This window comes from Opisthocomus hoazin, chromosome 3 (genome assembly GCF_030867145.1).
Source record: "Opisthocomus hoazin isolate bOpiHoa1 chromosome 3, bOpiHoa1.hap1, whole genome shotgun sequence".
NCBI lineage: Eukaryota > Metazoa > Chordata > Aves > Opisthocomiformes > Opisthocomidae > Opisthocomus > Opisthocomus hoazin.
This window is the reverse complement of record NC_134416.1, coordinates 35,227,648-35,252,528: the sequence shown is the minus strand read 5'-3', so window position 1 is coordinate 35,252,528 and position 24,881 is coordinate 35,227,648. Positions and strand designations below refer to the sequence as shown.

General features: G+C 39.4%; 1 protein-coding gene across 7 annotated transcripts in view; it reads left to right on the top strand.

The window, feature by feature from the left end:
- Positions 1–22,773, top strand: part of PKIA (cAMP-dependent protein kinase inhibitor alpha) — a 45,288-nt gene extending 22,515 nt beyond the window's left edge. For all 7 annotated transcript variants that reach the window (XM_075415976.1, XM_075415975.1, XM_075415973.1 and 4 more), the window contains 2 exons: positions 15,216–15,393; positions 20,234–22,773. In XM_075415976.1, the coding sequence (XP_075272091.1) occupies positions 15,243–15,393; positions 20,234–20,313 (231 nt within the window). In that variant the 5' untranslated portion in view covers positions 15,216–15,242 and the 3' untranslated portion in view covers positions 20,314–22,773. The remainder of the gene's footprint in view (positions 1–15,215; positions 15,394–20,233) is intronic.
- The last annotated feature ends 2,108 nt before the right edge of the window (positions 22,774–24,881 follow it).

Below are 24,881 nucleotides of genomic sequence, written 5' to 3'. Positions count from 1 at the left end.
TGGAGACCACAGTGGAGCAGGGATTTGCCTGTCAGTAAGTGCCACACCGGAGCTGCCTGATACTTGCTGAAAGAACTGCAGCCTGGGGAGAGCCCTCGCTGGAGCCCGTGGGAAGGACCTGTGCTGGGGCAGGGGAAGAGCGTGAGGGGGAAGATGCAGCAGAGGGGAACTGTTAGGGACTGACCTGACAGCACCCTCCCATTCCCCATCTTCCTGGGCTGCTGGGTGGTGGGGAGGAGGTAGAGCAGTCAGGAACTGAAGGAGTGAAGCTGAACCCGGGAAAAAGGGGGGGGGGGGTGTTGGTATGGTGGGTGGAGAGAAGGTGTTTTAACTTGTCTTTGTTTCTCACTATCCAAACCTAATTTAATTGGCAGTAAATTAATTTTTTAAGTCTGTTTTGCCAGTGCTGATAATTGGTAACAGATCTTCCTGTCTTTATCTCAACCCACTGAATCTTTCATCTTATTTTCTCCCCCCTTTCTGTTGAGGAGGAGTGAGAGCGCAGCTGGGGGGGCATCTGGCAGCCAGCCAGGGTCAGCCCACCACAGGTGGTTCTTTAAGGCTAATTATAGGTACCAAAAGATAATTTTTTAAAATACACAAACATTTGGAATATGAGGCAATTCTTGTACAGCTTATAAAATAATCTACTAAGCTCACAGACTCTACTGGTAAGTACGTCTAAATACCAGTAGTTATGCAGATGGAGCGAATATTTAACGGTACCCATCTCGGCAGGTATATCTATGTATATTTACATGGATAGATGAGGTCATTTTCAAAGTTCCCTGACCCTGAACTCTTAAACTGTTGTATAGGAAACCCTCCTGGTATCTTCTAATTTTATCTGGTATTATGAGCCTTCCCATGTTCCTCTAGGTCCAAAGGTGGACAGTTTTAGTTGGAATGGGGTAGAGGCTTACAGCTAGCTCTCGGCATCCCAAAATCTTTGCCAGGAGGAATAATGGTTATAAAGGAGGTTTCTTTCTCTTCTCTGCCAGAAGGCACTTTATTGTTTCTTCCTGCTGTCCACTTGGGTTTATTTTTATGCACTTTCTTACCGCAATATGCCTATATGTATTTTCTCTTCATTGGTTCTCAATTACTTAATTATTTTATTCTCTTTATTTCTAAAGTTTAGTTTCTACTTGAGTAAGGCACTTCTGTAGTGACTGTAGGAGATGCATGTGTGTTTTTTTCTCTTGCTTTAGATTTGGAGCAACATCTTTTATATAGTTACCTTCTTCGTCTTTGAGGTTATACGTGCAGCTTGCCTCTTATGGAAAAAATGGTATCCAGAAACTGACGTCTGTGGGTGGTTCTTACTCTTGAGAGGTGTTTTTTCCCTTTGCCTGGGTTTCAGAATTGGAAGTCTTAGGAAATATTCTGCCCGCATACACATTCTTACTGTAAGCAGACAGCTGGTACTTCCTTTCGTTACCCACAATGCACCAGCAGGTAGATAAAAGGAGGGATTCTGTGTTTTGCATGGCTTCTGAAGGGTCATGTAAGCTATACAGGTCAAGTATGTAAGTGGTCTCAAGTGATCTGACAACATTAATTCCTCTCAGGAACTTTATACAGGAGAAGGGGTTTCTGTAAGTTCTTCTGTTTCTGCTCATACCTGTGTGTTTACACTCATATCCAGAAAACATGGCTTGCACTTCGTTGCATTTTGGGTTTTTTTTATGCATGTAGGAAGAACTGTATGTTCTGATTCTTCTTAGACTCTTCTTAGTACTTCAGCAACTTGTGTGAAAGGGTGAGTTGTGAGCTAGAATTAAGAGCTTGAGCTGCAGAAAATGTTAGTTTGGTTGGATCACTTTTCTTGGCATGACTATAAAATGTCTATTGTATGCTTTTGTAATAAGTCATCTCTTAAAGTGATGGAGCTGTTTGTTATATTTGGCTGAAATCAATGAGCTCTGTGAGAGTCAAAGAAATTCTACTTTGTTTATGTGCTTCCACTACCACCTCTTGTAAGTTGCCCACCCTTTTATCTTCCTCCATTTGGCCCTTTCTTCTTTTAGATGAACAACTGGGACATTAGAGGGATAAGAATTAAGTACCTGAGCTTTAGTTTGGCTTGAAATTGGGGACAAAAGCAATATTTAACTCTCAGACTCAAAGCTGTAACTAGCACTGATTTTAAATAGCTGTAGTTTGCAGAGCCTGTATCTTCCTCAGTTGCTGTTGAGTATCATATTCGGCAGGGTACCTAGGTTTGCATCTAGAAATGTGTCTTAAATCTGAGTGTCATGGACAGATTGTGTAATGCAGCACAATTGCTAATTAAATATTAGTATATGCAAGCCATTTTTTAGCTTCCATCTGGTACCAGCACATAGAAGTTTGTCAGCATTGTTAAGAGCAGCTCTCTGAAGTGCAGATTTTTCAATTCAAAGTGTTCAGAGGGATCCTAGGTCACAAAGGATTGTTCAGGAAGGAGGGTGGTTGGTTGTTTTGCTTTTTTCCTTTTTGCTTAATTAGATTCTTTTTTAAGCATGGATGTGCAAAAGAGGTTGGTAAAGTTCCTGTCTTCAAACTTATCATGGCAAAGGTGAGGCCTGCCTTTTTGTCTTTTTGTTAGAAATTATTTGACCTGTCTTTTAAATGCCCATAAATACTGCAAAGTGTAAAATGCAAACTGAACACACTAAAGGATTTCCATATTAGAAAATACTTCCTAATTAGTACTTTTCTCTCCTCCAGCTGATCATGCATCACTTGCAGATTTTGGACTGTTTTCTTCCATAAAGGGGATCCTTCCGAATGTTGCTGCGCTTCAGGTCTTGACCTCTTTGCTTTCAAAACAGTATTGATACTAATTTGAGACTGAACTGTACTTCTACTGTGGTTTTAAAGAATATAGACTTGAAATAGATCGCTCTGGGAGAGTCACACTCACTAAACCTTGCTGAATCATATTCTTGGATAGCTTGGCTACTGTGCATGTGTGGCTACACATATGGACATGGAAAATACCACCTCATAGTTCTGTTTTTGAGAAGCCCATTCCTGTGCCTATCAGAGTCTACTCTTTTTTTAAGAAAAAGTCGTTTTTAAGACTTAGGATCTTGTAAACAATATCAAGTTGCTGCTCTCTTCCCCCTCTTCCTTGAAAAGGCTGCAGTGGACTTGCCTCTGCAAGGGCCTTAATTTAAACCTTGTTCCTATTTTTTCTGGGTCTGGGAGGCATCCTTCCTCTCTCTGCCTCAGTTCTGGACTGACTCACAGCATCCATAGACATAACTGCTGCTGAGCATGCCAAGGTGGACAAGGAAAAGAATATGATGTAAAATACTTCATTTCATTAAAATCTCTTTTGTATTATTACATGTCCTTCCTTTGATCCCTCAGCCTGATGCATAGTAAGGCATTTGGCCCTCTAGAGTTGACTGATGCTGTAACAAGAGCCCTGTGTTTACAGTGTTCTGCATGTTGTTACAGAAATGAATTAATTTAATATTCCCAAATAAGCCATTCATAAGAAGACAAAACACATTGGTCTGCTCTTGCAGCAGCACTAGATGGCTGTAAGAAGAAAAACGCTGTTTGATGCTGGAAAGATTGAATGTTTCACGGGCTAGTTTCTCAAGGGCTGCTTGAAGGTACCTCAAAAAGCAAATGCAGACCCAGTTTGTGGCATCTGTAATGTGATTTTTAAAAATGTGGAACCTCGTCCTAAAGCATTCTGAAATCAACTTACTTCTAATGAATTAGAACATGGAATACTTGCAAATATGTTCCTTCTGTTGAGCTGATTAAATTTATAATAGACTTCATATAAAGAGAGTTTGGGTTTTTTTGACTGGTGGCTTGTTCTCCATTAAATGCTGACCTTTTTTTCCCCTTGAATGAAATGACTAAGACAAACAGCAGTCAAGATTTTTTTTTTTTCCCATATAAATATATGGCTGTCCTATACCTGGAGAATACATGGCAAACGTATACTGATATTTGAGGTATTAAGGCAGGAGGCATGTTCTGAATTTTGCAAGCAGTAACATTGTTTTTTTGTTACCTTAAGTAGTTACCAAAACTTCCCATGTGACCACTGTCTAATATTGTGGTAATAATATCAGTGGTCTATTATAAAGAGACAGTAAAGTATTCCTGCTGGAAACAAGTCTAAAAAAAGCACATTTGAGACGATTATTTCAGGAAGCCTGAAGTAGGCTATGCTGTTGCTTAGCAACAGAGCCAGGCAGTCCTTCTGAAGTAGTCAGTGTACACATGGGAACAGAAAGCAAAAATGATGGAAACCTTGAAAAATGTAAGGCAGAGACTAAGACGAAACCAAAGGGAAATGATATGCAATATAAAATGTGAATTTATCATGTGAGATACAATAAATTGAATTGCTTTTAAATTACAAAAACTGAAATGCTGTTAGTCAAATTGTGCTTTTTTTTTTTTTGCTTCTAGATGGTAATTAAAAGAAAGGCAGAATGTCTGGTGGCTGGGAAAACTAATTCAAATGTGAAAGTAGATGTTCAGTGCCTGCCACAGGAAAAACATGCATGGAAACTTTAATTTATTATTGACAAGTCAAAAAGTAGACCAGAAATACCATGAATGAAGTACTGATTAATGTATTGTGACACAAAGAGGTGCAAATACTTATTAAAAAGCTGCTTGTCTCATGTTCAGGCTGACCCAGTGGTATTTATCTATTTATCTTTGCAAATACTGAGAAGTATAGTGTCATTGGGGGTATTTTTGATAAAATCCAAGCTTGCATGTGAAATATGAGATCTTAGCAGAAACATGTTATACTACAGCAGCTTTGTTTTTGCGAGAGGGTAATGTGATTTTATTACCAATATTTAATATTTGGTAACACAGAGTTGTGGATAATCTTGCTATCAAAAAAGGCAAATCTCTTCCTTCCAGTACTGCCTTTGCCCCTGCCCAAGAAGAAACAGTAATAAGCTCAAGCTCTTCTGTTCTGGATGCTGCAACACATTCTTTCATGATGAGTCACGACTGCATGATTTTAAAAGGTAGTCACATGCAGACAGTTGAGCCATTCCACCAGAACCTGCTGAATAGATATGCAATACAACCAGTGCTGCATCTGTCTAGTAGCTTACAATGTCTCAGAAATTTGAGGAAAGTGTTTTGAAGGGGGGACAGTTGTTTTTTAGATACTAAGGAAGAGTTTAAGGATGTCTAAATACCTGATAGCTAGACTACACATTGTACTGAAACACTGAAGAATCCTAGTAAATAGGTCTGGAAGAAACATTGTGAAAATGCTGGTGCATCCTTCTGTCCACACAGGTTATCATACAGCCTAAGTTTTAAATGCTGTCATGATACTGTGTCATGATAATGTTTTCTTTCTGCTGTTCTAACAGTGTGCTTTACCTTTGAAATGCTTTTGTTACCTACAAACTGCTGTTGTAGATACTGTAAACATATCAATCAAATTGTCAGAATGCAGAACATCACAAAATGCAAACTTTAGTTAAGTTGGGAATGGGAACATTGTGATAGGAAGGATAACTCTATTAAGCAAATGTCTTGCAGTGAGGTAAGAATAAAGGTGGTCTTCGAAGACAACCCCATGCATTACAGTTTCAGAGGAAAATGGGTATTGTAACGATACGAGTATTGCCTAGAAACAAAGTATGCATCATAATTGTGTTAGATCTTGGTTCAGCAGTAAGTGGTGGAAATACTGTGTTCTAAGGAAGGAAAATTAAAATATTTAAGATGGAATCCTCCAGAAGGAGGAAAGTGGTATCTGTTTTCTTAGTAAATAGGCTTCTTAATGTTAAAAGCAGTCTTTTTAGACTGTGACTAGTAAATATAAGTTGCCATACAAAGAATTAGTATAAAATATTGTTAAGCACCTGACCAGGTTATCTTTCCATTGTAAGATGTCTGAGGCTTTCCCCCACTCCGTAATGTGTCTTTTCAGCGAGCCAGACCCCTCATTCAGATCAATGGCCTTGTGTGAAGTCCTTGAGTCCAGTTAGCCTGCTCTTGGTAGAGCAGCTGGAGGGGTCCACCACAGTCAGTTACCTTTCTGGTTGTACAGGCTTAACTGGTTTCCCTAACTGAACTCTGAGTTCTCTAAGGTAGTTGCTGGTTTCTCCCCATCTCCATCTGCTTTTTTTTTTTTTTTTTCCTGGTCTTGTCTTCCAAACAGAGTACCCTTTTGGATGGTATCTTCCCACCTGAAATCTGATTCTTCATGCCCGTGTTGTGGTTTCGTAATTCCATCATATTCCCCCAGCCCAGCACATGCATAGATAAATCGCGGCAATGCTAGCTACTGCCTTCTTGCTAACCATTACCTTTACTGACGTTTTAAAACAATGAAGAGCAAGGCTCACATTAGTTCTTACCCTAGCATAACAAAGGTATGTATTTTATCAGATTAGGCATATATTAATATGGAAAAGATGATCTATATTTCTTGACTCTTAACTAGCTAAAGATCATGAATCTTCATGTTAGTTTCATGGTTCACTGTTAGGAATTGCAGCAACTATAATAAATTACTTAGAAATGTTTAGCCATTGAAATCTGTAGTTCAGCTGAGTATTTCAGCCCTTATAAATGAATGAAGGTTGCCTTGCACCATGGAGCTATTTGTTAAAAAACACAGCTGGTGCCCATTTAACTGAAAAAGTACACAACAATGTACTGCATACTGTCTGTGTGCCTTTTCTTGTCTTTTTTTTTTTTTTTATAAGAATAAAGTCTTTGTTTTGCTTTGACCTCGAAGGCATTAGTACTAGTAAAATAATATCTAGCAAGATGTGTATCTGCAGGGGAAAAAAAAAAAGATATTAAGGGGAATAGGTCTTATGTGGATTAGCATTTTATATATGCTGAATTTAAGAATTCAATGGACCAGAATCCTTTTAGGTCATCTAGAGTAGGATTAATATCACCTAACTTAATGTATGTATAATAAAGATCTCTGCTCACCTTCTAGACTTTACTACTTAGAAGAGATAAGCACATTGAAGGTGCTAGTTGCATTCATTGTAAAACAAATGCTTAATATGGATCCCATGATTCACCTCATATGGATACCTACCTACGTATGTGTACACAGGCATTTAATATTAGTCCAATGAATCTCACTCTTAGCCCCTTCCATAGGATTAAGCTTCTGCCAGAAATTGGACATCTGTTTGATAGAAAGCCCTTTACCTGAGGGGCTTCCACATCGTTGCCTTTGTACCGTTGATTGTTTAGAAGGCTCATACTGGTCTGCAGGTAATTCACAGAGCTATTTGGCTGTCAAACCTTCAGTTAAAAGTTGGCTGAACCTACAATTTTTTTTCATTTTAAAGTTATCTGTGAGGATTACAGTGGCTCCCATCAGTTTGGCCCAAAACATTCACAGACTACTGATTGATCATGACTGTTCAGTGTTTTGTTCTTTTTTTCCCCGTTAAGCAGTGTACATGCTGTTGTATATAGCAGTGACTAGAGAAGACATGACTATTACAAAAACAGTTACTACAGTGGTTATAACAAGTTCTCTGAAGAATAGACATCAGAGACTCAGCTGTGTCTTCTAATGAGAAGTGTATTGATACCTTTAAAGCACTGGCTGTGCAGGCTGGCACTTGTTGACAGAAATGTCTGGGAAAACAAACTTGCTTATAGTATGAATCCTGAATTAAGGGCAAGGTTAGAAGGATATGAAGATGCTTCATGAGCAAAGCCCACACAGCTTCCACCCTCCACTAAAAGTCCTGATGCGAAGCAGACATCTATTCTACATTTCTGCAGAAAGCCTTTTCTTTTTGCACAGAGCATTTCCAAGCTGCCAGTCTCTTGTGAATCCTCAATAGACTGGGCTTTTCCAGTAATCCAGCAGTTGAGGAAGAGCTCCTTTTTCCTGTTGAGGGGTGTATTTTGTGTCTTCAAACTCTTCCGTGGGCTCGCCTCTTGCATCATATCTTTGTTCTAAAAGGAGTGCTGCTGGATTGCCGTATAGAGGCTGCAGTGGACACACTTTGCCCAAACGCTGAAACCATTCCTTTTGAACAAAACACTGTACTCGTTCAGTATTGTGTTAACCCTGCCCTTTGGTTCAGAGCACCACACCATTCTAAACAAACAAACTGCGGTGCTGCATACCTGGCCTTATCCTCCCAGAACCCTGTAACAGCAGCCTTCCCATGGCTCAGATGGATGTGGGAATGCTCCGCAGCGCTGCCAGATGTGTGTCACATGAGGAGCTTGACAGCTCCCATCTTGCTTGAGGCCCTTCTCTGTCTTTCTGGTTCTGAGGTGCTATAGCAATGGGTTTAGCTGTTCATAGGGAGTATCAGAGCATCCTGAAAAGTGATGCTTTAACTCCCTCTTTCCCTTCAGAAGCCAAGAGGTCCATGCACCAACTGCAAGTAAAGTCACACAGCAGTTGATGTCTCCTTTCTTAACGATGTTTTGTTTGCTGTTCAGTACTCTCTTTAGGTTGAGCAGTGACTAGTGGTGGTAAATGGTAGCTCACCCTCTTCCATTTCCTAATGTCAGAGTCACCATGTGGATACTTAAATGTTGTGATTTGTTTCCTGCATAGGGTGTTAATTTCAAAATGTCAAAACATTTATTGTTATTTATAGTTACTTCCAATAACCTCAGTAGTTGTCTGTGGGAATGACAACTTCATTTAAGTTTAACTATTTGGCTTTTAGTTCTGCAGATCTCTTTAGGTAAAATATAACTCAGATAATGCAGAAGGAATGTTAGTCTTAGTGAATGATCTCTTTGTATAGGTTATGAGCTGAAGGATATCCAAATTCATAGTGCTTTTTTATGCAGCTTCTTAATTTTGGGGGAGTTAGAAAAAAAATCTCAGGTGGTCATTTTCTTTGTTCTGTTTCATTGTTTAACCAGTTGAATTGCCTGCTAATTTCCATTAAGATCTCATTAGTACTAGGAGTACTACATTTAGTATGTTCACAGTAAAAATACGTTAACTGTTGAAAAGGTAAGTGACCTGTTCTACACTACTATTTTATAGAGGTGGTCACTTCAGAAACATCAGACAGACAAAGCTATATAAGGGATTTTCAAAGTACAGATTAAAATACTGTCCAGCTCACTCTCCGGCATGGACATTTGTATTTCTGTTATTTGGCTTTCAAGAGTTAATACTATTTTATTGCTCATCTGTGTCTGTGCAAAAGCTATACTATCGTATAGCAAAACAGTCTCTTGTAGAAGTAGTACACTTCTGTGAAATTGTTGCTCTGTTTCTGCTTTCAACATAGCAGACCATACACAAGATGGGAATCTAGGTATGGGTTGCTGTGGAACAGAGCTGTCTTTTCACTGGAAAGAGCCCTGTCTCTAAGCTAAGGTTAGATTTGGAACCAAAATTTATTTTAAAAGTATAATTATACACCTTCTCTAAAGCAGACGTCCTATTAAATGACAAGTTCTCTCTTTTTTTTTTGTTCCCTTATGAAAGCTGAATATAGATAATTATATTTAAATAATATGCTGATTGTGATACAACATTTAGCAGCCAAAGCCTGGGAGAGTTTTATCTGAAAATCCCTTATTCAGTGCCATCATTAAGCATATATGGAGAAAGGGGGGGAGTAAATGTTGAAGGATCGTACCACTTAGCCCTAACGCTGCAGGTTTGCCAAGAAAATGGCAGCTGTCCTGTGCTAGCCAGCAACATGCGTCAAACCCCATAGACAAGCCACGTGTCAAGTGCCCGTTCTTATTGTCTTCCCTTTAAAATAATAATAAATACCATTTAGTGAAAGTACTTTACATGTGTCTGGGCTTCTTTTAGGTAGCTAGTCCCTTAAAGAGGCTAAATTCAATAACCCTAGGTACTTCTAGCCCATAAACTCTATAGACAGTGATTTTGAATTCATGGTGTGCCACATAATTTCTGTACTTTCACTTCCAAACTCTAGAGAACAGTGGCACTGTGTAACACTTGGCTTCACTAAATGATTATGGAATGCAGTCAAATTGGGATTTCATTTGTGAAGCCATCACTAACTTTTAGGTTTTTTTAGGATTTCTTTCAATAAAACCAAAGTACACAGAAGAAGGAAAACAATTGTAGAAATCTGACAGTTACTTTCAGAAACTTGGGGGGATAGGATTTGTTAAATATAGCATGGAAACAGAAAATTTAACACAGAAATTGGATTGTGAACATCAAGGAGTAGTCCAGGAACTTTCTGAAAACACAAATACTGATTCTTTCTGTACCTATTAAATTATACTGTTCTTGTCATCCCTCTTTTCTCTTCCCACATTCTCTGGATACTAATACTACTCCTTACGACGCTTGCTCGTAAAACTATTTCATTTGCGTAGGGTATAGAAGTAGGCTTTTTGCAGGTGTGGTAGTATATGTTACCCAGAATATTCATTAATAATACAGAGAGGTCTTGCTGCATTGGCTAAAATCCAAGATAGCAACTATGGCTACCTACCTTCCTCATCCTCCATAATTCTTTTAAGTGCTTTCATCTAATTTTCAGCAGAACTTTTTCTGGGAGGAAGGGAGTTGGGAGGGGAAAGAGACAGAAGTCTGATACCCACATTTCTATAAGTTTTATGAAACTAAGAGGCTGAGGGAATGAACGATGCCATATGAAAATCCCCAGGGCTGTACTGCAAACTCTAACCCATTATCGGGCCCAGTGACTCTACATGGGGAGAAAGACAAAGCACAGCTGGGGGAGACTTCAGATGGGATAGTGTCTTACCAGTTACCAAGGAATCCAGTCCTGTGACAGCAGGTTTCATTAATCCTTATGCTCTCAGAACTGCTTTCTTTAGTTTGCTGGTTCAGTTGGTAGAAACAGTGAAGTTTGCAGCCTTTTTGTTTCAGTTCAATACCATTTACAGAGTATTGTTTTTGCAACTTAAAAAACTTAAATTACTAGATTTGGTGAGACTGTGACCACAATCTTTAATGCAGGAATGTCTGTTAATGCAATTAGTTAGGAAATTCAAATTATACTTTACAGAATTATTAGCAAATTCCACTCCTTCCACAGAGACTGAGGGGGAACGAAGTTTTTTTTGGAGTGAGTGGTAATTCCTTAATGACTGGTTCAGTGAATAATTACAGACTGCTGGGCATTGAGCCATTCATTGGAAGGGGAGCTCTCGGGTGATGTCAGTAGAGTTCTGTATTTATGCAGTAATGTCTCAAGATAATGCCAATACAAAACAGAATGGTGTTTGACATTTAGGAGAAGATGCAGACAGGAAAACTTGGAAGTGTTAATAAATGTATGTTTGGTAACATTCTTTTTTTGATCAGAATGTTGTTAGTAATACCATATTGAGCCTATAGAAAATGAACCTTTAAAAGAAAGTTCTCCACAAGCACATTTTCCTATGCCTTTATAGCTTGTTTCATAGCTAAAATTAAATAAGCCTGAGATTTCTCCCAGTGCTCTCCATGTTAAATGGAATGTTTCAAGAAGAATATGATCTTACAGAGGAGTATTCTGTGGAGTGCAGTTTGTACAGTCCAGGGAATTGCTCATGGAGTACAACACCACGCACTTTGCCAGCCTTACAGCCCTATAGCTTGTTCCACCTCGGTCATAGTCTTTTCTGCTTATTCTGTTGCTGATGCACTGATCTGCAGCTTCCAAGTAGCAAAAGAATATTCTTCTCTGTGGTGTTATTTCTACACTAAAACAAAATTAATATCTTGGCAGGAGTGATAGCTGTTGTAACTTTGGACTGATGCTACGCTAATGACAAAATCCAAGCCTGTACATTGATTACTTTCAAGTTTGGGTCTTCCTTTTTGTTTTGGTTTGGCCTGGATAAATGCCAGGTGCCCACCAAAACCGCTGTATCTCTCCCCCTCCTCAGGTGGACAGGGGAGAGGAAATACTGATGAAAGGCTCGAGGGTCGAGATAAGGACAGGGAGAGATCGCTCAGCAATTACCGTCACGGACAAAACAGACTGAACTTGGGGAGAAAATGGAGTTTAATTTATCACCAATCAAATCAGAGTAGGACAGTGAGAAATAAAACTAGATCTTAAAACACCTTCCCCCCACCCCTCCTTTCTTCCTGGGCTCAACTTCACTCCTGTTTCTCTGCCTTGTGCACCCCCATCCCAAGTGGCACAGGGGGATAAGGAAATGGGGGTTATGGTCAGTTCATCACATGTTGTCTCTGCCGCTCCTTCCTCCTCAGGGGGAGGACTCCTCACACTCTGCCCCTGCTCCAGTATGAGGTCCCTCTCACAGGAGACAGTTCTCCACAAACTTTTTCAATATGAGTCCTTCCTACGGGCTGCAGCTCTTCACAAACTGCCCCAGCGTGGATCCTTCCCACGGGCTGCAGTCCTTCAGGAACAGGCTGCTCCATTGTGGGTACCCACGGGGTCACAAGCCCTGCCAGCAAACCTGCTCCGGCATGGGCTCCTCTCTCCACGGGTCCACAGGTCCTGGCAGGAACCTGCTCCAGCATGGGCTCCCCACGGGGTCACAGCCTCCTTCAGGCATCCACCTGCTCCGGTGTGGGGTCACTTCCACGGGCTGCAGGTGGATATCTGCTCCACCGTGGACCTCCATGGGCTGCAGGGGGACAACCTGCCTCACCATGGTCTTCGTCCCGAGCTGCAAGCGAAGACTCTCTGCTCTGGCATCTGGAGCACCTCCTCCCCCTCCTTCTTCACTGACCTTGGTGTCTGCAGAGTTGTTTCTTGAACATCGTCTCACTCCTCTCTCCTCACTGCCATTTTACTGCAGCTTTTTTTCTTCCCCTTCTGAAATACGTTATCACAGAGGCGCTACCAACCGTCACTGATGGGCTTGGCCTTGGCCAGCAGTGGGTCTGTCTAAGAGCCGGCTGGCCCTGGCTTTATCAGACATGGGGGAAGCTTCTCACAGCTTCTCACAGAAGCCACCCCTATAGCCCCCCTGCTACCAAAACCTTGCCACGCAAACAAACCCATAACACTTTTCTACAGGCCAGTTGCAATAACAAGCATGAACAAATACAACTCATGTAAGTTTCACTTAAAATCTTTTATCTTCTGATCTTGCTTGATGATACTCTTCAGTGAACGTCAGATAAATCTGAAAACTTGTGCTGTTTTCTTACCACAACTGTCCTCACTGTTTCCCTTTGCCTTTGCAAGTTGTATCAACTATGTAGTAATGAAGCATATGTTTGGCATTGAAATGTCTGCACCTTGGGCAAAGAATAAATGGTAGACTTTGCATATTCTTTCAAGAAGAGGACATTTCATGGGGAGAAATGCACGTGCTCTTCGTGCTCATGAAAGCATTTGTTAGTAGAGAGGCACTACACTTTTTATGTGTGTAAGGCAGGCTTCAGTCAGTGCTGACCTCTTTCCATTTCCTACGTGTTTGTTGTTAGGTTTTGTGGGTTGGTTTGGGGGTTTTGTTGTTTGTTGGTTTAAAGCAGTTTCCCATTTCATAGTGGTTGTTCATAGGAGTAAAATGATCCTGTCAGCCATTGAGCATTTGGCATGGGATACCAAAGCTTGATAGCAATGAACTTTAAAGTCAGTCAGTCTTGCAATGATACTTGATATAGTTATATTTAGACTAAATAAAATATGGTGTAGAACTCCTTTCTTGGCTTCTCAGACACATCATATGTACACCCTCAAACAGCTGTCTGAAGTTGGGGAGGTGACAACTGGAATGAAGATGAAGAATGGACAGGATTTGTGAAGTTATTCAGAGTTGAGACTGGGGAAGGGTTGGCCGTTGCCTTTTATGTATCTATTTTTAAAATAAAAAGTGGTTATAAAAACTTAGTGGTTTTTTTTGTTGTTGTTTAAATAGAGAAAGCTGAATCTTTTGCTGCTGTTAGTGTTTGTGATGACTTTAGGGGCTTGTTCAGTGTCCTGCAACTGCAGTAGGAACAATTAAAAAGATTTGTACACTCTGTGCAAATGTGATGTTTCAGCTACTTTAGTAATAATAGCTAAAGTTTCTCACTGCTTCAGCAGCTGCACAATGTTGCCCTTATGGCAGTGTCCACTCTCTGCAGTATGCAAAACCACAAAAATACTGCTTAGAAATGAAGGAAGCATACAGCTGTGGCTGTTGCTGTTTAGTGGCTCCTTGGTGCTGCTTTTCGTTGGAGTACTGCTCTACCAGAAAGCTTCGCTGATTCCCCTACTACCTCCAAACATAAAATGTGAGGAAAGCTGCATTTGAAGCATGGTACCCTAGCTTTTTGCAGAAAACCTTAGTACAAATGGGGCTACAGTAAAAGCAGCGTGATCAGCAAAAGAAAGTGCTTTCCCCACAGTGTTGTTGTCCCCCCCCCCCCGTCTCTGGTTTAAATGCTATAAATTAAGGAAAAGAAAAAAATCCGACTAAGTTCTATCTATAGCAGATACAGCAGATACTCCAGCAGGGATGCAAATCATTCTTTTACTGAGGGTGAAACAGGAGTTTGCTTGTGTCTTTGGAAGATCTTACATGGATGCACATCATCACGTTATTCCATTATAACATGAGAAATAATTATTTTCTAGTGAAATGAAGTTCTGAGCTTCTATCTAGGTTACAGACCATTGCTTTCTAACCTCTGCATTATAGTGTAGCTATTCTGCTAGCCCTGTTAGCATGTCTCTACTAGTATTAGGGACTTTATGGTAATGCATTCACTTGAGTGCAACTACCATACCAAAATAAATTAGTTGAGTGTGAAGAGGTCTGTATACAATGCCAGAACTAATCATACTAACAGAAAGGAAAAGATACAAAACATAGCTGTGCCTGTGTATGAGCACTGTGCTTTGCATGCCAAAAGCAGTATCGATTTGTACTTTCTTAGTCCTTACACTCTGCTTTTTGTGCAGAAAAGAACTTTGTTCCACCCCCTACCTACCTCCTACTTCCCAGCTAATATTAAAAGCAGAGACAGCTCTATACAGAAATTATGTTGCTGAGGTCATTGCTTTTATAAAGTACTCACTAGCACTTTATGAAGTATGAAAAAAGAAGTTGTTTAAAAATGCTGTTGAATACAGATTGCATAAAATCCACACACCTTTTTTTGCTTTCTTCTTTCTTTGTTCTCTAATTTCTCCAAATTTTGAGACTGAGGCATCTTCTTTTGCTGCTTACTGCACAGCCAGTCTACTCTGCAGTGAGAACACTCTAGTTGTTCTATTCCCATTCCATAACATCATCTGTTTTTCTAGTGTTCTAAGTGTTGTTCTTTTTTTTTTTCTATCCAGGTACTGCTATGTGGATATTTGTTAGCAATGACTGATGTGGAATCTATATATGCAGACTTTATTGCATCAGGAAGAACAGGTAGAAGAAATGCAGTACATGAACTCCTTGTGTCCTCTCCAGATGGGAACTCTAGTGAATTAGCCTTAAAGTTGTCAGAGCTTGATATAAACAAAGCAGGTGAGTAAATTTTTGTCTTTTATTATATTTATTTAAAACTAAAATGAATAGTACACAAAACATGGTTTATGTGCACGCTTTATTCCCTTGTCCCTCAGCAACAACAATATTTTTTTCTGATAATGGAAGATCAGCAGGGGTTGCCTGCAATAAGAAGCCCAGGTTTCATAAATGTTAAATGCGGTTATTTGCAAATACAACATATTACTGAAAAAAGAAAAGTCATTCTGCAGTGAGTGCCTAGTGGCAGGGTCCATGTCAGGATAAATTTTCTGGAAAATCAAGTATAAGGAAGAAAATAAGGAAGTCTTTATTAAAGCCTAACTCTTCATAATATACTTTAACAGAAGCTCTTTGGTTTGAAGCCTGTAGCAGAAGCCGTGTGTCTGCTTGAAAGGTTATTGTGGAGATTAATTTTGTTTTCAGCTGCTAGAGGACAGAGCAATAGCAATGCATTGGTTTTTGTTTTACTTGGATCTCTGTTTCTGGATATATTCTCTCTTTCCCCTTTCTGCTAATACTTTGTCTTTCTTCTAAGGTGGTTAGTACTAATGCAATCCTAAATCTTACTTTACCTCTAGCATTATGAAAATTTTTAGCTGGTTGTGCACCTTCAGTTGAGAGGAAGGAGGGACAGTGTATGGTGAAGGGCCTTATGTTAAATAAAAATAGTAATATGGCTGTGTGATTATTTTCATGTTACACAGGTGGGAGTTAACGAATGGATCTTACAGATATTGAAAGCCCTTTTCAGATCTTGGGAAAGTGGTCTTATGCTTAGTTTAATAACAGCAGAAGAAAACAAATGCAGCAAAGAACAAACCGTTAATAGGCAGCTGCCCTGTGCACGCATTTTTCTCAGGGACAATGGCAAGAGTTCTGAGAGACAGTCTCATCACTGGGCAATCACATGTGGGCATTGTGACATTTGAGTGGTTGTAGTGCTGGCTGGAGGCGGGGATTCTTTTTGTGTCTTTCAGACTAATGTACATCTTAAGTCCTTCCTTCTGCAGTTGCCACTTTACGGCCTATAGCTTCTAGATGCATGCAATTCTAGCTGGTCAGGGCCTTTAATTTTCTTTTCTATTTAAAAAGAAGAGCTTTATTAGTATGTGTGTAGGCGTGTCTATTTATTTTAATGTGGGGACACATGTAAAATGTTGGAAAAATTTAAAGTAGGTGGCATTTGAAATGCATAATGCCAACCTTCCTTCTTGCTTTAATTTTCTTTGGTGTCAAATTTACACTTATCAAAATTGTCTTTGATCTTGTCCATTTAGAAGATATAAACAATCCCTACTTTAAGTTAAGCTGTTGCAGTGATTGTAAGCCGGAACTGTGTTCTTTTGTGAGCTACAAAAAGAGTCTGACTTTGTGACTGTAGTATATGTTGGTATGCATTTTGTACATGCAGTTAGCTCTGTAGTGATGAGAATGGTTTAAATAACTGTTAGCATAATTTTAATACATAATTCAGGAGCCTGTTTAGTTTTTCTTGGAGACCTCTTTTGCAGCTTGAGTAACTTAATCATTGCAGAAAAGCATAGAGTTGCTCATAAAATTACCTTAGGTAGTAGATAGGCAATAATGCCTAGCATACTTCTTCAGAAGGTTAGGCAGTTTGAATTTGCTATAATGAAAATATTTTAAAATTTTATATTATTAGTACACCTAGGTGCCAGATAAAAGCCTCCAAACAACAAATATTGGAAAATGCATTTTATTATCGTTCCTATGAGTATTAGTGAATTATCCCATCATGTCTTTCCAAACCAAAGAGAGACTAAAATATGTTTTGCATCCCAGATTCCAATTCACAATATACTAGTGCTTGTGGGATGCATATATGCATCACACCTGACAGGATTAAAAGGAAAACACATGTTTGGGGGTTATATCTTATTTCTTTCAATATTCACATCAAACAATTTATGCTAAGTACTACCTAATTGTATAAATATAGACATCAAGTTTTGCTTTTTTTTTCTTTTATTCTTACTACTGCTATATGCATTTTTTTGCAAACATGCAAATATGCTTGCTTTCAGCTGCATGGAGTAATGACAAAGTAGGATAATGCAGATTTTAAAAAAAGAGGTTATGATAAAACGTATGTAAATTAAGCTACCCAAGCATATTTATATTTGGATCATCTTACAAGTGATCATAGCTAAATAGACCAGTAAAGGAAAAAGTACAATGAAGAATGAAGACCAGTCTCTGCCAGTGTAATCTCTGAAACAAACTGCTGATTTTTTAGGTGTCTGCAGATATGCCACAGAACACACAGTGCAGAAGTGGAAAGGAGACTTCCTTGTAAAAGTTCTAATGGTCCAACCATGTGCAAAAACCTGGGGATACAGAGGCGTTAAAGTCATACAAAACTGGAATGAAGCAGTGATTATAGAAATTCGTGATTAAAAGTGATTTTAGTCCACAGTAGAAATGTTTTAGGTGTAAGCACTGGGAACACTGACGAACACTTGACGAGTCAGTAATGTTACAGAAAAAAAAATGAGTTAAAAGGTGTACATTAGCAGAGCTAGTAGCTGTTGCTAGCTTACCAACTCACACAACTGTATTATGGCTTACAGTATCATATTATTTGATTTGGGTTTTTTTTAATAGGCAGTAGCCTGTTGTTTCACAATGCTGTGTAAGAATCGCAACTCGTAAGAGCTTGTAGCATTCATGTTTTGAAGGAAGAGTAGTTCAAGATTGTGCTTAGGCAATTCGGATTCTCAGAACCTAGAAGGAAAATTATTTTTGTAAATGTATTTTAAAGCCTTTAGTAGGAGAGCTCTGACAGCAGAAAAACAAAGTCTGTATTACCAAGACAGTGTATTATAGGTTAAATGGATTTAGACTAGTGAGATTTTTTTCAGTGAGTTGAGAAAAATCTTTTAAGAAGTGGTGTATTGGAACCTTAGTGTGCTTTCTTTGAATCTTTGTGCACTATGTTTAACATTTAGGTAGTGAAATGTTTAGGCTTTGTGTCCAGAATGATATTTATTTTCAACACAAATACCTTGCAAGGTTTTTTTCTGTCTTCAGTTTTGTCTCTTTTTTGTCTTTTTTTTTTCTTTTTAAATAAAAATTCTTTCAGGAAAACTTGATTTGCCTATACAGTATGAGTGATATTAAAGTATTCCTTGTACTCAGAATAAATGGAGTCCAGAGCAGGCAAAAAAGGAATCAAAAAGTCAGATTCCACTCATCTAGACTTTTGCAGTATCAGAACAAATGTAGGAGGCTTTGTAGAAAGTGCTCGGATAACTTGGGCAAAAGGGATCTAAAGTTAAGAGGCACTACTACCTCTACTTAGACCTCTTTATAACTTAGTCCATGGAATTTTCTTAACTACTCTATCAAGCCCGTGCAATACAAATTACTCAAAATCCTTGCAAGGTACAAGAGACAACTTACGTCTTTACTCCTTATTCTGTACCTATAGCTAATTAGTACCGTGTTCAGGGACTTCGTTCTTACTTGCACTTAGCTTCCAGCTGTCTGAACCTGTTAGGTCTCTCATCGTTAGGTGAAATACAGTACTTTGCACTGTATTAGACCATTGTCAATGCACTTCTTGGCCTTCATTAGACAGGCTTTATGAGTCGTCTGCTCACTGCGCCACTGCAAGATGTGTTCTGTTACAGAATCACAGAATCACAGAATGGTAGGGGTTGGAAGGGACCTCTGTGGGTCATCGAGTCCAATCCCCCTGCCAAAGCAGGGTCACCTACAGCAGGCTGCAGAGGACCTTCTCCAGGCGGGTCTTGAATATCTCCAGAGAAGGAGAATCCACAGCCTCCCTGGGCAGCCTGTTCCAGTGCTCTGTCACCCTCACAGTGAAGAAGTTCTTCCTCATGTTCAGATGGAACTTCCTGTGCTTCAGTTTGTGCCCATTGCCCCTTGTCCTGTCGCTGGGCACCACTGAAAAGAGTCTGGCCCCATCCTCCTGACACCCACCCTTCAGATATTTGTAAGCATATATTAGGTCCCCTCTCAGCCTTCTCTTCTTCAGGCTGAACAAGCCCAGCTCACTCAACCTCTCCTTGTAGGAGAGATGCTCCAGTCCCCTCACCATCCTCCTAGCCCTCCGCTGGACTCTCTCCAGTAGCTCCTCATCTTTCTTGAACTGGGGAGCCCAGAACTGGACAGAGTACTTCAGATGAGGCCTCACTAGGGCAGTGTAGAGGGGGAGGAGAACCTCCCTTGACCTGCTGGCCACACTCCTCCTAACGCACCCCAGGAGGCCATTGGCCTTCTTGGCAGCCAGGGTACACTGCTGGCTCATGGTTAACCTGTCTTCCACTGGGACACCCAGGTCCCTCTCCACAGAGCTATTCCCCAGATCGTTCTGTGGTTTGCAGTGAGACAGCTGGACTTGACGCCGCGTGGCATGGTACTGAATAGGGGTGCACAGAACAAGCACAGTTTTAATAAACTGTTGCTTTTATTGAAGTTGCATCTCTTTATGGTGAACTCTGTTCAGACTTGGTGTAATGAGGTTTTTTTCTCTTACATTGTCCTAGCATCATAGTGAATAAATAGTCAAAAATACCCTACTATTTTTGTTACATTCTTTCATTTTTAGCTAATTTTGGTCTGTACTTAAAATGATAGTGGTGATTGCAGCTAGGACTTTGTTTTTCAAGGTGTCTCTTGAGATGCAAAGTATGGCTATCTTAGTAGTAAAAGGTGTCATGTTTTTTGCAAGATTCCAGTTTCTGTTTCTCTTTACTTTCTTTTTGAGACTGGTAGATGAACAGTTGGGGTTCTGGGAGTGAGAGCTCTTTGTTTCAGGGTGGATCACTTGTCCTTTTCTTATATGTTATAGAAGGAGAAGGAGATGCACAACGAAATCCAAGTGAGCAAACCGGAGAGGCCCAAGGGGAGGCAGCAAAGCAAGAAAGCTGACATCCGACTTTGACCGACTGGAGCAGCTGCTGGATGTTTTCAGACTACGAGAGCATACTGGAATAAATTTGTTTCCATGAGCAAGCTGGTAGAAAAGAAAGTGCATGTGTCTTCACTGCTGGAACCCACTCAGCACAATGCTAAAAATGAGGGTACAAGCTGTGGCAGAAGACAGAATTTTCTCTACCTCTGTCATTAGCAATGGTTGAACATGTATTGATTTTTTGGGATAGTGTCATCAGATGGATCCCTTCATAATGACTACTTGATGGGAACACTTTTAAAAAGTAGAACAGGTAAATCTTGTAGCAAATGGCCTTTGAAACATCAGAGGATCTAATTGTGTATCTTAAGCAAAGGCTTGTGTGATCCTCAGAGTTTAAAATTCTCTGGCCAAAGTGTTCACCCATTAAAAGAACTGTAAAGAAAGCACTGTTTTTAGAATTTTACGTCTGTTTTACAGCTCTGTTATTTACAATGGTTTTTGTATTGTACAACTTAGATGCTCCACACTGCCCCTTCTCAACTGCTTATGAAGAATATTTCTGTTACTGTGAATTTTTCTACCACGCGTTTTGAAAGGGCTGGTTTTTTTCATAATGTGGTGATATGCACATGATAGATTTAAAACGTCAACTGCTAAATTGAATATGCCTAAATCTAAATGACTCAGCAACACTCTTAATTTGTTACTAGATGAGCCTTCAAAACGATTTGTTAATGTGAATACTTCAGCGTGTTTTGTGTCCTTGGTACAGTTTTGCCACTTGCCTGTAGTTAGTTGCATATCGGAGACTCAAATTGAATCTTTTGTGTTTTTCTTCCCCATTTTTCTAATTTTACTCCCAATTTCTTAATCTTTCTCCAAGATATTTTTTTAAATGTTAGTCCAAGTATTTTATTGTTATGGTAGTTTTAAGAATACATTTATAACCTTATATGGGTTAAAATTCAAACAAATTCCATGGTGCTAGAGATTTTCCTGGTTCACATGGTTGAAGATGGGTGTTGTTTGCACACAGGCGAACAACTATCATAGGTTATTGCCAGTTATGTGTTCTGGAATGAGTTTTAGATTGCAGGATAGTCCAGCTAGTGGATCATGGGCTGGATTCATCCAGGGGGACTATTTTTCATATTCCTTGCCTTTGCCTCAGTTGATCAGGCTGTTGTGTTTGTACAGCCAGTAGCCTGTTACTGATGCACCAGGTACAGCTAAGTGCCGGAGGCTGCTACAGCAGCCTTTTGGCTGGGATGTGGAGACAGAAGTGAGACTTGGCATCTAGCACCCAAAAGACTGGATTTCTCCCATTTCCGCAATTCTAAAATCACTGGACATTCATTGAAATACCAGGATAGGTTTTCCATCCAGGGGATTACTTAAAGTATCTAGAAATTAATAACATACTCTGCAGCAGCTATGCTGATTGGTTTCCTTCCCCCCATCCTGCCCCAACAGAAGAGGCCATACATGAGGCTCTGTACTGCAAAATGGGGCAGCCACACCTTTGTGTGACTAAGGTGAATAAAGAGAGTGACTAGTAAACCGTGGCAATCACATAAGCACCAATCACAAAGTCAGAAGATTTATTTTCTTTTATTAACAGGAGGTGATGTCACTTTCTTTATATATAGTATATAAATATTATATATATTTTTGTGTTGTTGTTGGTTTCAAATGTTATGCACTTTTTAATGTTTGTAAACTTTTACTAATGAATAGTGTGATTGCTTCCTGAATATATTAACCATCAGTTAACAAAACATCTTTGTGGCCACAGCTGTTTGTTTCTGCCATGTGTACCATAGTACTTGTCAGCTGAAATTCTTTTGTGAGATGTGTGGAGAAAAAAAAAAAAGCACTTCTGAACAGTATTATGAGCTCATCTATTAGTGTTAATAAAAAACAAGCCAGCAGTATGCTTGTGGCTCATTAGTGTAATATTAACTCTCACCTTTTATTGTTTGGAAGCTGGATGCCTTGCTGTCTTACTAGCTGTCAAATGCCCTATCTTCTTGGTAACAGAAATAGTCCATTTGCTTTGAAAATACTGTTACCCTTAAACTAATTGTTTATTCATTTGTTTCACTTGGTGTTCCTTTCAAACTTAGCACATTATTATTGATTTCTTTAAAAATTATTTTCCCCCCTTTGCTCTTGCATTGAGTCTTCAAGCTGAACTGGTTGCCCCTTTGTCATGGACTAGTTACTGTCAATCTAGCACAAACACCAGAAGGAAATAAGATTCTAGGGCTTTTTATAGTGTTACTTTATTGATGATCCATGAAACATCATCAATAAAATGTGGAAAAAGGCAGTAGTGGAATAAGTAATTACAGTACATTAAAATGTTGGTTTTCCTTATTTTCCTTTAGTGCTTTTCTTTATTTCAGTACACTTTCCTTCTTCTTAATTCTTCTGTGTTGTGAAATAAAATTCATCTCAGCCTTTCCTCTCTATTTTGTACCTGTTTCTTATATTTCTCTTCTTGTTTTCTTTTGTTTTTAAAAAAATTACAGAGGCCTTTGCTGGTTTTTGAAACGCATCTCTCTGTGATGGAAAATAATGCTCTTAATTTTAGTAGAGTAAAAGGCTGTTTATGTTCCTCATCCCCCAAAAATGTACAAGTGCTTGTTGTATCACTTGAGCTCTGCTTGCTCTCTTTATTTGGTGTATTTCTGTAGCATCTATAAGCAGGCCTTACTTTATGTAAATGTGTGGTTAGTCTGTGCCAAATCACAGCACTGTATCTTATATACTATTATTACCCAAGCAAATACAAAAGAGCTTGTTCAAGTACAGTCACACCTTTACTTCTGTGTAGTGGCATCATATAACAGGGACACTGATGGCAGAACCAGACTTTGACTGTGTTATTTTTCCCTTTGCTAGTTCTTTTCCTCAGTAAGCCTGCCACTCTGGCTTCTGTTCCAGTATCCTTATATTTTATTGTTTTCATGATAGGTGAAATGTTTAAATGTTTGTTTAATCCAGGATGAACCTAGAAAGATCTCTCCAAAAGCTATACAAACTCAACAAAGTTAGGTCTGGACTGTCAGCTTCATAGAATACTCCTTAAAGGTTTGGTTTGGTGGGGTTTTTTGTTTGTTTTACTGTGTCTCTTGCTGTATGTTTTCAGTACTTCCATCACCCTGCCAGCCCCGTCACTTCAAAAAATAGTCTCTGTACTTATGTTCTTGTTGGCCATAATAAAGTCTATGACTCTGTTTGCAAGCATTGCAGTTGCAAGGTTTAGATTCTCCATCCCATTGAAACATAAAGAATATGGAACTAGAACTGGATGAGGGATATTGGCATTTCTTTCTTCTGCATATTTCCAGTAATGTTGTCCGTGTGCTTCAAAAAGCTTCTATTAAAAGAATAATGTGCAAGCGTGCACATACCGTTACTCAATTGAATTAGCTTTTTAAGCCAAAAGTTCACCATGACCTTCCATACAATAATTATTAAATAAATATGAAAAAAGGTGGTGTATATATCCCTAGTATTTCTCTTGCCATGTTTTTTTCTACAATTTTGAAGTGGGAACGAGTGTGTCCTCGTATGAGTGACAGGTCCTGAGGGGTTAGATTTCATGCAGACGGATAGTGAAATGATCTAGTGTCCAGAAGGAGGGAGCAGCTACCGAAGTGGTGAAGCTGGAGCTTCTACAGTATGAATGCCATCCTCAGCTAAACAGTGAAGAACTCCAGGTGTGCTTAATGTTTATATTTTATGTTTCAGAAACATCAGTGCATTTTTTACAAAGGAAAGACTGAGACCTGCTGTTGAGACTGAGCAGAGTAATATAACCTCAACTTGGACAAAATTTGCCTTACCTCAGCAGTATTCCTACCTTAAACTGCTGTATTTTTGTTCTGACTTGTTTCTTTGTTTTTCTCTGCCTCTTTTCGTAGCTGGTTTATTTTCTGTTCTGTGCTTCCCTCATGTAAAATAATACCCTAGGATATGGATAGAGTGCTGTATTGGATTTTCTGTATTTTTAACTGACTGAAGTCTTATAGTGGAAAGGTTGTTTCTCTTCATCTTTCTGATCAATGCACAGAGGGGGATCTGCTTCAAAGTTCTCAGCGTGAGAGAAGCAAAGCCAGGAAGGAAGTGTGGATTCAAGAAGATAGGCCAGCAATGTAAGAAGGATGTCTTTTGTTAATAGTAAGGCAGGTGAAGCCCAATGCAGCAAATAGCTTCCTCCATCATATGATGCACAGTCAGAATGTGCTGGCCTCAGCTATAAAGAAGATAAATTGTTCAACTTAGGTGATATTTTGACTTCAGAACCAGCTTCAGCTTTTCAACAGGGCTCTGGAACCGAAGCGTGCATAAATTTGTGGCCCTTACCCTTGAGACAAATGAGAATCACCAGGTTCTCATGAAAGAGAATTAGAGATTTTTTTAGTTAGCTTAACATACAGGATATTCTCTGAAAAGCAGAAGCTTCTAAGAGCTAAGAAAGTTATAGGAGTAGAGGTAGCAGTAGGAACGTTCTCTGCAGGCTGAACTCTCTGCTTTCCTGCAAGAGAATAAGGACAGAGATGGTCAGTGTGGA